Source organism: Taudactylus pleione, unplaced genomic scaffold, assembly GCF_031769625.1.
Source record: "Taudactylus pleione unplaced genomic scaffold, aTauple2 ptg000720l, whole genome shotgun sequence".
In the NCBI taxonomy this organism is placed as follows: Eukaryota; Metazoa; Chordata; class Amphibia; order Anura; family Myobatrachidae; genus Taudactylus; species Taudactylus pleione.
This window is the reverse complement of record NW_028285122.1, coordinates 179,221-193,957: the sequence shown is the minus strand read 5'-3', so window position 1 is coordinate 193,957 and position 14,737 is coordinate 179,221. Positions and strand designations below refer to the sequence as shown.

Sequence of the window (14,737 nt, the reverse complement as noted above, 5' to 3'; positions counted from 1 at the left end):
GCTGCCACTGCTTTGCACCCTCACTGCTGCTGCTACCCCACACCCACGCTGCTGCCACTGTTCCGCATGCCTGCAGCCATCTCTCACTCTGCATGCCCAAACCACCTTCTGTGTGCCAGCCCCTACTCCTCTTGCGCTAGTGTAGCATTGTTTTGCCCTTCTCTCCTATAGGTGGCCCGGTTTGCTCCTTCAAACCCTGATGATTAATAAATTTAAAAAAAGCTATAAAATTCCATAGACAAAAAACCTTATGGTTTCACGTGTCCCATTAATGCTTCTTAGACATGATCTGAAATTTCACAAAACCTACTGAATTTTTGCCACTCAACCTTAAAAAAGCAATGAAATTCCAATCAATAAGGCTGACGCCTTAATGGACATGTTCCTTTCTTAATACAGATATGGTATGCAATCACACCCTGTGGTAAACTGCAGATTCAGCACTCTCACAGAAGGAGATTGCTGTCACTCACAAAATGGTGGAGCTACTAATTCACAGAATTGTGTGCTCATTGGAATACACACATGCAGCCTATACAACTGAGGTCTGAGCAAAAGGTAGAGCTGCTCAGATGGGATAAGAATGGGGTGGATGGGGGGGAGGAGACAGAGCGGGTGTGAAAATTCAGATCATGTCTAAGAAGCCTTAATGGGACATGTGAAACCGTAAGCTTTTTTGTCTATGGAATTTGTACATGGCTCAGTGCATGGCTTTCAAGGGGGAGGGGGGGTAAGCTCTGTGTGGCTTGGAGGGGGCCCCACAACTTAGTTGCTCTGGCGCCCCCACAAGCCTTAATCCAACCCTGCTTAGCTGACACAAGTGACTTCTCTTTTTTTCTCACCTTCTTTTCTGTGTCTTCCCTTTCCTTCTTATCTTTTTGTTCTATCCTGCTATATTTTTGTTTAATATTCACATTTCATCTTATCAGCAATGTATTATATTACCAGTACAGGAGTTTTCCATTGCATGATGGTACCAAACCCAGTTGTTGCCTTTTGTATTTCTTCTACAATTTATTTTTATTTTGTCCTCAATGGGCTAATAATAATAATAATAATAATAGTAATAATAATAATAGTAATAGTAATAATAATAGTAATAGTAATAATAATAATAATAATAATAATAATAATAACAGTAATAATAATAATAATAATAATAATAATAATAATAGTAATAATAATAGTAATAATAATAATAATAATAATAATAATAATAATAATAATAGTAATAGTAATAATAATAATAGTAATAGTAATAATAATAGTAATAGTAATAATAATAATAGTAATAATAATAATAACAGTAATAATAGTAATAATAATAATAATAATAATAATAATAATAATAATAATAGTAATAATAATAACAGTAATAATAGTAATAATAATAGTAATAATAATAATAATAATAATAAAATATTTATTCTGTCTCTATCAGTGTGAATCAGGATTTGTCTTCATAATCAAACATAACATGCCGCAAATCTCTGGAAATTGTGCTATATCCCTAGAGAAGCGATTGTATGAACTTTCCAAGAGATAACTAGGACTGCCATAGGTCAGCAAAAATATAAAGGAGATTTCTGCCAGTCAGTAAGTATAAAGTACAAATCCAGACACGAGAATAAAATGTTTTTGTGATTGCAGCCTCCGAATTCCACACTTTATCGCATGATAAAGCGTCAGTAAAAATGCTCGCAGTTCAGTAAATTTTGAACATTGGGTCTGATTCAGCATGGATCAAACTGCGATTACGCAGGCTATCGGCCGATTGTTGTGTTCTGCGCATGTGTATGCATCAAAGTGCGTGTGTGCGAACCGGGACTGTGATGGCAGAGACTACGCAGACCCATCGCTGAGTGATTGACAGGAAGTACCATTTGGGGGAGGTGACAGGGGGGTGGCACATATGTGCCAGTGCGTTTGAACGCCATTGCAGGGGCGTGTATAAATTATCCATTATGATGCCATAGGCTGCCTGAGCGCTCTCTGCATACAGGAAGTTTAGCAATTTCTGAGTTAGGTCTGACCTTGTGCAAGTGAGCGTGAGGCTCCAATGTTACCAATGGTTTTACAGTCTTGCTAAACATTACGGATGTATGTAAGGAAAGGGGGGAGTCCTTATGTAGTGCTGTGATGGCCTAGCGATCGCAATGGATAAGCATACTATCCCAGTGAGACTGTGTGCATAAATACATGGGTTACCAATCCTGAGAGGAATTAGCAAGTACTAATTCCAATATGTTATCAAAGTATATAAGAACTAAGGCCTTCATTCAGAGGCGGCCGTACGGTCTACGACTGGACGGCCGCCTCGATGTTTGTCAAGTGCGCATGCACACGAGGGAGCCGGCTCCTTCATGCGCATGCATGAGACCCTCTACGACCGACAGCGGCGGTCGTAGCGGGTCTCTTTCCAAAGGGGGCGAGCTGTCGATGTTGATTGACAGCTCGCCCCATTTGGAAGGCGGGCCGGGGGGGTGGCAGCCCAAACGGAGGCATTCCCATGGGAACGCCTACCGTTCGGGGGAGGCCCCACTGACATCACTAGTGATGTCAGTGGAGAGCTTCTGGCTCTGACAGAGCCAGAAGCTCTCCGGGGCTTATGACAAGTGAGACCCTACCCTAGAGTCTTGTCGTAAGCCCCGATGGTCGCGATGGTCTCTGACCATCGCGACCATCACCCTAGCGGTCGTTAGAGCTGTGGGTGTAAACCCACAGCCTAACGACCAAAACAGAGTCAGGCGGTCAGGATGCAAGCGGTCGCCCAGTTTCTGAACGACTGCTTGCATCCTCCGACCGCCTCTGAATAAGGCCGTAAGTATCAATCTAAGAGCCAATTATGACCCCCTTAAAAATTAAAACAAAAAACATAAAATAAAAGGATAAAGTTTAGAACCTCATAATTACCTGTAGAAATTTCATAAGAAGCCATAAAAAGATATTGTAATGTTTCTGCTCCCTGCTCTAGCTGCGTACTTCTATTGTGGTACCGAAGTACTGCCCTTACCCTAATTCAATCTGTAATTCCTGGGGGTGGGGCATTTAGTATCTCGTCAAATTTCTAAGAAAAACTTGAACTTTAGTAAAATTTTATTTTGTTATTAGCTTTTCACTTTTTGTAATTGAATCGCCATTAGCAGCCTTACCATTCACCCTGAGGAACGTGTCGTGTCGGCGGTAGGCATCCGGTAGGAATAACCAGCATTGGTATGGTCCAGCATCTACCATTTGGAGGTTGGAAATGTGTAGGTCAGCATTCCCAAAGACATTCTGGGAGAGGTGAGTCCTGGATGTGTCCATCAATTTCCAGCAAACTGGCGGTCGTCCATCCCACAGCGAGCAATTCAGTAACCTTTCGGTAAAGTTTCTAAACCATGTGACCTGAATTTCGCTGTCTTTCCAGTTGTCTGGCATGGTGAAGGAACAAGGTAATGTAACGCTGTGACTGACTATACCAGTCACTGTGTCTGTATCGTCCTCTGGAAAATGGCTGCAAACTGGAAAATACAGACATTATTAAATATGGTTTGTCAAATTAAGGTGCACACTTCAACCAAGTTCATACATGGAAGACATGAAGAGGAATGTGTCCTACAGGGCCCCTGTCCATAGAGAGATATGCCTGATAATATAATAACACAAGATGTGTTACTCTCATACCTCACTCTCCCTGCCATGGGGTATCACTCTGCAGCACGCAGGAGGTGAGGGGATGCAGAACGTTGGTGATATCACTACTGGCACCATTCTATGCCCAGCACATTGCTCAGTTACATTAACTGACCCGTGTTTACTGTAAAGAAAAGACATTTACTATCTCTTTATGGCCCTCAAGGACTCGCAGAGGAACAAAGGATATGGAAGATTCTCTGGGAACAAGCAAAGGTGTGTGGAAGGAAAAATAACTGAGCTATGTATAAGTTGGTAAAGATGTATCAAATATACTGTATGTGTAATTAGGATGTAAGGAGTAGGGATTGGTTGAAGTAACTAAGGGGGAGGGATTTTGATTATAGTGGTGGTGCTGTGTATTCGTTGAAGATGAGTGATCTCTGATGCTGGTTTTCCAAAGTGACAACAATATCAGTATTATTATTGTTATTGCTATTATTATTAGTAGTATTATTATTTGTACTGCTATTATTATTATTATTAGTATTATTATTTTTATTGCTATTATTATTATTAGTATTATTATTTTTACTGCTATTATTATTATTAGTATTCTTATTTTTATTGCTATTATTATGTTATATTATTATTATTATTATTTATAATAAAGTTGTAATGGTTGTGGCCGTACATAGAAATAGTTTTGGAGAAATGTACTCCTGGGGACTGTGTATAAACCATGGGGACAATTTTTTAATTTTCATAATTTTTGTTTGACTGTCTGTCCTGGCATCATGCAAAAACTACAGGATGAATTTGGATAAGCTCAACATTAAAACATACTTTGGGGTCAATCCAATTAAGTGTGAATTGCAAGTGTCGAGTTTGTTTCTTGAAACTCGCAGACTTCGCATTGATGAGCGCTCCAGAGAATTCTCCAATCCAACTAAAAATGTCTATTCACACTACTCGCAGCGGAGGTTTGCGCATTGACTGCCAAATGATATTTGAGAGAAGTGTATGAAAGAGTGGGGAGATCATCGTGGACCCCCAAAAAATGGACAATTTCATTAGAAGTACCGTATAGAAGGCTGTTTGTGGGCATTAGGGAGGCAATGTTGGTTTTGAAATGTTGTCAAATAGCTGATTTGTGCTTGTATTAAAAATGTAAGAAAAATACAAAAAAAGTAGGAAAAAAGGTGATTTGGGGGTACTTTGAGGACAATTTTTTTTTACCCTAAAAAATGACGTAATTATTGGACTAATAAAGCTGATTGGAAACTTTCAATTGCCTAATTAGTCATTAAAGGGGTGTCCAAGGGGTTCAGCACAGTGTCCCGACATTTTAACCTTAAAATAAAGATTCTCCCTCCAGCTTTCACCCCAGGGGGTTGCGAAATGGAAAAATGTCAATTCAGTCCGACTGATTTAGTGCAAGTTGCTAATTGGATTGCAAAATGAATTTGCTATGCGAATTAGAAGAGAAAATATCAACTCGCACCTTATGTATTATGAAGAAAAGTATGGAGCAAAGGCTGTGAGTACTTATGTACATGTGATTTCTTAGTTTGTTTTTTCTTTTAATGAAATTTGCAAAAATCTCAAAAAAACTTTTTACAAGTTGTCATTATGGGGGTATTGTGTGTAGAATTTTTAGGACAAATATGAATTTATTCCATTTTGGAATAAGGTTGTAACATAACCAAATGTGGAAAAAGTGAAGCGCTGTGAATACTTTCTGGGTGCACTGTATATTGTTCTGGATTTATCAGTATGTGATGGAGTATAGATAAAGGCCCTTTCACTGTAATATGGGCCTGATTGAGACCCGCTCACGAGTGCATAGCGCTCGCAAGCGGGTCGATGGCCTGGAAGCACGGCGTGCGTGAGCCACGGAGCGAGTGAGAACTTCACTCGCTCGGGGCTCACAGCAAAACGGGTCGGCTGTCGATGTTGATCGACAGCTCGTCCTGTTTTGTAGTTGGGTCGGGGGGTTGCAGGCCAAACGGAGGCGTTCCCAAAGGAACGCCTGCCATTTGGGGGTGGCCCTACTGACATTACCCGTGATGTCAGTAGTGAGCTTCCTGCTCTATTACTGGGGCTTGCAGTGGACGAGACCCTACCACAAAGGTCTCGTCACAAGCCCGATGGTCGCAACCATCACCTGGCCGCCTGCTAAAGCTGTGGGTGGTCACACACAGCTTAGCGAGCGGACTGGAGGCCGGCCAAAAATACAAAACAGGCCGCCCTGATTCAGAGCGAGCGCTCACAAAGAGTGTCCGGCTCTGAATCAGGGTCTATGTACCTAATATTCAGTATGATTTGCATGGGTGGTGAGGTACAATACAAACTGAGCACATTACAGTTCTCCAGTCCCCATAATCAGTTATTTATTACAACATTTGAAGAATATGTCGGTTGAGAGAAGTGAACAGCAAATGCCAACAAAACATGGAAACGTTTATCTGTGCATTTTACGCCTCTCACAATCTAACTGAGGAAGTAATAAACAAAGGACCACAACAAGAAATGCAAAGTTCCACCTCACACAGCAAGAAAACAGGCTCTACACTAACAACTGACAACATAGAGAGCACATTATAGGCTGCTGGTGAGGACGGGGGCACTGTCATACTAAACAAAGCCGACAGTAAGCCATTAGGTGATCATCAGACAGTTCCAACTAAAAACTATTAAAGGTGACACCACAAAAAATACCGAACTCTCATTGGCAACTCTGCTAAACAATGGCTATCTGCAATCTCGGTAAAAGCCGACCCTCAGTACAATGAACCCAAGATAACCAGACTGTCATAACCCTGCCTGACATACAGAAAGATCTGAGGAATCTGTAACACTCAGCCTTTCAGAATATAATGATCAGTTATTTATTTACAGTCATTTATATGACGCACACACAGGGCCGGATAAAGGTCTGTGGGGGCCCCTGGGCAACAAACTTGTGGGGGCCCCTATATAACACCGTTTCTCGTCACCCTTGGATTTTTTTTTCTTTCTATTCACCTTAATGCCCCTCTTGCAATGTCCACTGTACAACTACCCCTTATGCAATGTCACCAGTAATGGTCCCTCCTATGCAGTGCCCCCTGTAGTAGTCCTCCCTATGCAGTGCCCCCTGTAGTAGTCCTAACTATGCAGTGCCCCCTGTAGTAGTGCCCCTTATGCAGTGCCTCCAGTATTAGTCTTCCCTATGATGTGCCCCTTATATAATGCCCACAGCAGTGGTCCCCCTATACAGTGCCCCAGTATTGGTCTTCCCTATACTGTGCCCCTTATATAATGCCCACAGTAGTGGTCCCCCCTATACAGTGCCCCCAGTAGTGGTTCCCCCTATGCATTGCCCTCAGTAGAAGTTCCCCCTATGCATTGCCCTCAGTAGTAGTCCACCCCTATACAGTGCGTCCAGTAGTAATCTTGCCTATGCAGTGTCCTTTATATAGTGCCTCCAGTAGTATTCCCACAAAAGCATTTCCCCCAGTAGTAGTAGTTCCCAATACAGTGCCCCCAGTAGTAGTCCCCCCATGCTCTGCCCTTGTAGTAGTCACCCCCTATACAGTGCCCCCAGTAGTTGTCCCCCCATGCTCTGCCCCCAGTAGTAGTCCCCCCATGCTCTGCCCCCAATAGTACTCCATCCCATGCTCTGCCCCCAGTAGTAGTCCCCCCATGATCTTCCCCCAGTAGTAGTCCTCCCATGATCTGCCCCCAGTAGTTGTCCCCCATGCTCTGCCCCCAGTAGTATTCCTCCCTATACAGTGCCCCCAGTAGTAGTCCCCCATGCTCTGCTCCCAGTAGTAGTCCCCCCATGCTCTGCCCATAGTAGTTGTAGTCCCCCCTATACATTGCCCCCACTAGTAGTCCCCAATGCTGTGTAGTAGTGCCCCGGTATACAGTGCCCCCAGTAGTAGTCCCCCCATGCTCTGCCCCCAGTAGTAGTCCCCCTCATGCTCTGCCCCCAGTAGTAGTCCCCCTCTATACAGTGCCCCCAGTAGTTGTCACCCATGCTCTGCCCCCAGTAGTAGTCCCTCCATGCTCTGCCTGCAGTAGTAGTCCCCCCATACAGTTCCCCCAGTAGTAGTCCCCCCATGCTCTGCCCCCAGTAGTAGTCCCCCCTATACAGTTCCCCCAGTAGTAGTCCCCCATGGCTCTTCCCCCAGTAGTATTCCCCCCATGCTCTGCCCCAGTAGTAGTCCCCCCTATACAGTGCCCCAGTAGTAGTCCCCCCATGCTCTGCCCCCAGTAGTAGTCCCCCCATGCTCTGCCCCCAGTAGTAGTCCCCCCTATACAGTGCCCCCACTAGTAGTCGCCCATGCTCTGCCCCCAGTAGTAGTCCTCCGGTATACAGTGCTCCCAGTAGTAGTCCTCCGGTATACAGTGCTCCCAGTAGTAGTCCTCCGGTATACAGTGCTCCCAGTAGTAGCCCCCCCCTATGCATTGCCCCTAGTAGCACACCCCCCCTATACAATGCCCTCATGAAGTGGCCTCCCGATTCAGGGACGCCTGTAGCGCTTACCCCTATACAGTGAAAGTGCTGCACCACATGCACAAGCACTCATAAAAAAAACTTACCTGAATCCCCACTCCTGACGCGAGTCCCGGCTCTTCTGTTGCACAGATGGGAGAGACTTCAGCGTAATGACGTCTCTCCCATCATCACCAGCTGCGGGGGGGAGCCGGAAGGCGAAGCTCATGAGTGCGAAGCTCATCCCTCAGCTGACGAAGCAGCCAATGAGAGTCTGTGTGACTCTCATCGGCTGCTGTAACAGAAACACACAGCTGCTGCCGGCGGCTGTGTGTATGTCACTATGTAGTGTGGACTGCGCTCACTGTGCGGTCTACACTACACTAGCGGAGGGGACACTAGCGACAGGCGCAGACAGCGCACCGCTGCTAGTGGGGGCCCCTCCGTGTGTGGGGGCCCAGGGACGACCACCCCTGTTGCCTCCCCCTTAATCTGGCCCTGCGCACACACATCTTCCACAGTGCCTTACATGTAATATTTTCATCATTCGCATTAGTCCATGCCCCGGTGGAGCTAACACTCTATGGGGGTGATTCTGAGCTGGAAGCAGTTGCAGAGGCATCTTTGGGTACAGCCTCTGCTTCATCTTTATGATAATTTGGTGGCCAAAGGGCATCCTATTAGACACCTACCGGCTGTAATGTGATTCCATTGATGTGCATACAAAGATGACTATCGGCCATTGCACCTTCCTATGTCAGACTGGCCACCAGTGTCAGTGCAGCTACATCTATAGACACAGTCCCTGACATCTACACACCTGTGACACGCCTGTGACTGTTAGCTAGCCCACAAGTTACCACCCAGAAAGCCCACCAAAAATGAGATCTGTGTCTGTGCGGTAACCATCATGGCTGATGTACAGTGGGAACCAGACGCATGCACAGAGGGAAACCATAGGACACCTGCACCTGATGGCTTCCCTGCATCCAACTCTTTTTGTTCCTATATTCCCTATCACACGCACACACACACCTACACACACAGAATAGGAACATACACACACACACATACACATACACGCACACACACACTTACACACACACACAGAATAGGAACATACACACACTCTGTACATTTTTTGGTTAGTAGCCATTTAGCCTACTAGTATGTTTTTGAAATGCGATTGCAAACCGACGCACACACACATGGAGAGAGCTGCCTCTCAGAATTTTTTTTTAATTGAATTATAAAATACAGCAATATTTTGCAATAATTTTCATTAAGGAAAGAGAGGAGCAGTTCCGTCAGTCACAGTACAGCACTATTTTTTGCACAAATCTTGAAATCACACTGTCTCTGATTATATATATATATATATATATATATATAAATATATATATATATATATGTGTGTATGGTATGCAGTCAGGATGCCGATGGTCTAAATGCCGACCGTCGGCATCCCGACTGTCTAATCCTGGCAAGGGTCTAATGACAGGCATCATACCGAACGACGGTAAGCCGGGTACCAGACACTGACAGCCGCGGGGGGGGGGGGGGGGTGAAGGATTAGGCTAGAGGCTCCCGGGGGGGATTTATGGCTAGGCACCCTCCCCGGGAGTGTTAGGGTTAGGCTAGGGGAAGGGGGGGTTAGGGTTCGGCACCCCCGGGGGGGAGGTTAGGGTTAGGCATCCCTAAGGGAGGTTTAGAGTTATGGGGGGGGGGGTTAGGTTAGCGATACTTACCTTAATTATCAATCAAGATTTTCACCTCTGCCCGGCTGCCGCTGTCGGGATTAGAACCATCGGCCGGCAGTATTACATACTGATTCCATATATATATCAGACTATTGCACTCATATCGCACGCAAGCAAAATATTGATGAAGATTATTCAAAGACGCATGGCCTACTTTGTAGAGAAGGAGCTCCAAGACATGCAGGCTGGATTTCGCAAAAAGTTGGGGGACCAAAGATCAAATTGCAAACCTGCGATGGGTTATGGAAAAGAAACGAGAGTATCAAAAGGACGTGTACATTTGCTTCTTAACTACAGCAAAGCATTCAATTGCGTTGATCACGACAAGCTATGGAAATGTTTAAGGCAGATGGCAATTCCGGATGACCTGGAGAAACTGATGCGATCGCTCTACATGAGTCAAGAAGCCACAGTCAGGACAGCTTTTGGCAACATGGATTGGTACAAGATCGGAAAATGCGTTCGACAAGGCTGTATTCTATTGCCAGCTTTATTCAATCTTTACGCCGAAATGATCATGAGACGATGCAGTTTGGACGAGTCTACAATTGGAGTAAAAATCGGAGGGAGGAACATCAACAATCTACGATATGCCGATGACACGACTCTGCTTGCTGAAAGTAGAAAAGACCTAGAATATCTGGTCAGAAGAGTCAAAGAAGAAAGCGAGAGCATGGGACTGTACCTCAACATCAAGAAAACAAAGATAATAACTACGGCTAGTGATGATGCAGTCCATATTGCAATCGATAATAAGGAAGTCGAATCGGTACAAGACTTCCTCTTTCTGGGTTCTAAGATTGATCGCAGTGGAGAATCATCTACTGAAATAAAGCGACGAATTTCACTTGGCCGCAATGCTCTGCTAGGAATGATGAAGATATGGAAGAGCAACGATATCAGCAGCGCAACAAAAGCACGGTTTGTCAATGCAATTGTTTTCCGATCTTTATGTATGCATGCGAAACCTGAACAATCAAGAAGGCAGATCGCAAGAGAATCAACGCTTTTGAATTGTGGTGCTGGAGGCGAATGCTGCGCATACCATGGACAGCAATGACTACGAACAAAGCAATCCTAGAGCGGGTTACACCAAAAGTATCATTAGAAGGCAGGATCACCAAACAACGACTCTCGTATTTTGGACATGTCATGCGGGCTAATTCCCTAGAAACAGCGCTAATGCTTGGATTTGTCAGCGGGTCCAGAAGAAGAGGACGCCAAAGAACTCGTTGGCTGGACACAATAAAGGCTGACATGAACATGCCCATAAATGACCTGAAGTAAGCGGTCAGAGAAAGAGAAGCGTGGCGTTCACCGATCCATAAAGTGTCCGAAAGTCGATGTCGACTAAATGGATAATCATATATATATATATATATATATATATATATAAAACACACCGGGCAAAATAATATGCAATGTGGAAAGACAAGGTGGTAAAAGTTCAACGCAGCGGGACGTGAGCATGCATAGAGCTGGTGGCACTAAAACTATCGGATGATCATCGTGAATGTCTGAGGTATTGATACAATACAAATTTGTTGAGATATTGTTTTTTAGGTGGAACCATGGGACGTACACAGAGGCATCACTAGGGTTGCTGTAACTCATGGTGTAACCCCCCCACTAAAAAAAAAATCAGGAACAAGATGTGCAGCTCTGTGCTCTCTCTCCCCCTACCAGTCCAGTACTCAGCACTGCAGTGCTCCTCCCAGAATGCCGGATGATGACGTCATGCCCTACCTTCTGGATAGAGAAGAAAGGATGGACTGGCCCAAAATACTGCCAGCAAAAATTTACCCACACCCCCTCCCCGCAGAAGTTATGATAGCAAGAAGTGGAGTGGTGGGCAGGGGCGGGGGCAGATTGGGATGAAAAACCAGCCTGGGAAGTTCATGGAAGTAGCCCTAATGGGGGTGTGGTCTGAGAAGAGGGGCAGGATCACTTCTCATAGGGCCTGATTCGGAATTGGATGCAGTTGTCACCTTTATTGCTTCTTTTGCTGCGACTTTAGGCGAATTCCACTGCAATGCCCTTCCCTGGTGTACAGCTGTGTCAGAATGTGAATGTACTGAGATGTCCATGGTCAGTGCCTACATGTGTCACTGCTGCTGACGGCACATCAAGGCAGACCCAGGGAGGTGGCTGCATAACTGGGGGCAGACCTAGGGAGGTGGCTGTATAACTGGGGGCAGACCCAGGGAGGTGGCTATATAACTGGGGGAAGACCCTGATAGGTGGCTGTATAACTCGATGCAGAACCTGGGAGGGGGCAGTATAACTGGAGGCAGGCCTAGGTATGTGGCTTTATAACTGGGGGCAGACCCAGGGAGGTGGCTATATAACTGGGGGCAGACCCTGGGAGGTGGCTGTATAACTGGAGGCAGACCCTGATAGGTGGCTGTATAACTCGAGGCAGAACCTGGGAGGGGACAGTATAACTGGAGGCAGGCCCAGGTATGTGGCTGTATAACTGGAGGCAGACCCACGGAGGTGGCAGTATAACTGGAGGCAGACCCTGGGAGGTGGCTGTATAACTGGGGGCAGACCCTGGGAGGTGGCTGTATAACTGGGGGCAGACCCTGGGAGGTGGCTGTATAACTGGAGGCAGACCCAGGGAGGTGGCTGTATAACTGGAGGCAGGGCCAGGGAGGTGGCTGTATAACTGGGGGCAGACCCAGGGAGGTGGCTATATAACTGGAGGCAGACCCTGGGAGGTGGCTGTATAACTCGAGGCAGAACCTGGGAGGGGGCAGTATAACTGGAGGCAGGCCTAGGTATGTGGCTTTATAACTGGGGGCAGACCCAGGGAGGTGGCTATATAACTGGGGGCAGACCCTGGGAGGTGGCTGTATAACTGGAGGCAGACCCTGATAGGTGGCTGTATAACTCGAGGCAGAACCTGGGAGGGGACAGTATAACTGGAGGCAGGCCCAGGTATGTGGCTGTATAACTGGAGGCAGACCCACGGAGGTGGCAGTATAACTGGAGGCAGACCCTGGGAGGTGGCTGTATAACTGGGGGCAGACCCTGGGAGGTGGCTGTATAACTGGGGGCAGACCCTGGGAGGTGGCTGTATAACTGGAGGCAGACCCAGGGAGGTGGCTGTATAACTGGAGGCAGGGCCAGGGAGGTGGCTGTATAACTGGGGGCAGACCCAGGGAGGTGGCTATATAACTGGAGGCAGACCCTGGGAGGTGGCTGTATAACTGGGGGCAGGCCCAGGGAGGTGGCTGTATAACTGGGGGCAGACCCTGGTAGGTGGCTGTATAACTGGGGGCAGACCCTGGTAGGTGGCTGTATAACTGGGGTCAGACCCTGGTAGGTGGCTGTATAACTGGGGGCAGACCCTGGGAGGTGGCTGTATAACTGGAGGCAGACCCTGGGAGGTGGCTGTATAACTGGGGGCAGGCCCTGGGAGGTGGCTGTATAACTGGGGGCAGACCCTGGGAGGTGGCTGTATAACTGGAGGCAGACCCTGGGAGGTGGCTGTATAACTGGGGGCAGACCCTGGGAGGTGGCTGTATAACTGGGGGCAGACCCTGGGAGATGGCTGTATAACTCGAGGCAGACCCAGGGAGGTGCCTGTATAACTGGAGGCAGACCCTGGGAGGTGCCTGTATAACTGGGAGCAGACCCAGGGAGGTGGCTGTATAACTGGAGGCAGACCCAGGGAGGTGGCTATATAACTGGAGGCAGATCCTGGGAGGTGGCTGTATAACTGGAGGTAGGCCAAGGAAGGTGGCTGTATAATTGGGGGCAGACCCTGGTAGGTGGCTGTATAACTGGGGGCAGGCCCAGCGAGGTGGCTGTATAACTGGAGGCAGACCCAGGGAGGTGGCTGTATAACTGGAGGCAGACCCTGGAGAGACACTAATATGAGTCCTGGCTTCCATAGACTGGCAGACTGAATGTGGTGCTGAGCTGAGAACAAGGAGCCAGTGAGTACTGCTGAGATATATAGTGCTGAGCTCCAGCTGTACCTCAGTAGAGGGTTATACTACTGTATACAGACCAGCACAGACAGTGGCAGCCCTCACTCTCTGTGTATAATGACATCTGCATTACCAGACTATCACAGGAGGACAATCCCTAATGTCACCCATACTTACCAGAACATAATTACAAAGGAGTCCACATAACACGGGTAGTAGATTTCCCATATATGTGCACCAACGTTTAAAACTGGCCAGGGGACATTCTTAGAGAGTTACATTTATTTTGTGTGAGTACATTGCCTATATCTTACAGTATATGTTAACTATTAGTACAGCAAGATAATGTATGGTTGTCAACTTAGTAACTGGATGTAGTAATTCCTGAGAATTGGTGATGTGATATAAATGTAAAGTATAGCATAAATATATTATATTGTGCTATATATTGTGATATATATTTAACTGTTGTTGCTAACTGTGTGCTTAAGGAGACCCAAAGTTGTTGAAGAGTTCCAACTTAGTAAAGTGAACACTGTTTTATTTATCGTCTCATTTATAGTGTTGTTGTTTGGGTACCACCTGCCTCTCTGTTGTGGCATGGAAAAGTAGAAGAAAGAGGTATGACTAGAATGGTGAGAAATTACTTATCAATAGATGCTCAAACACACTCTGGGGTATCACAGATACGTAGGGGTAAATTGACTAAGATTCGAGTCTGGGAGAGTTTGCAAACTCTGGAAAAGTTTGGTCAATTTTTCCCACTCGCAAATTTACTAATGTCAAACTCGGGAGAGAGATCTCCTTTGCTATGGGAAAATACTGAAGAGTTAGTAAACTCTCTTCAGTTCACCATCGGCAAAACACAAGAACCTTTTCACTGGTGAAGATAGGATTCGGGAATTTACCAATCAGAGCGTTTCTAAACTCTCATGAGATGG

General features: G+C 46.1%; 1 protein-coding gene across 1 annotated transcript in view; it reads right to left on the bottom strand.

Moving 5' to 3' along the window:
• The window catches only part of LOC148477374 (uncharacterized), a 78,321-nt gene that overhangs the window by 7,770 nt on the left and 55,814 nt on the right, over positions 1–14,737 (bottom strand). The window contains exon 7 of the mRNA XM_088456817.1: positions 3,153–3,503. Within this exon, the coding sequence (XP_088312943.1) occupies positions 3,153–3,503 (351 nt within the window). The remainder of the gene's footprint in view (positions 1–3,152; positions 3,504–14,737) is intronic.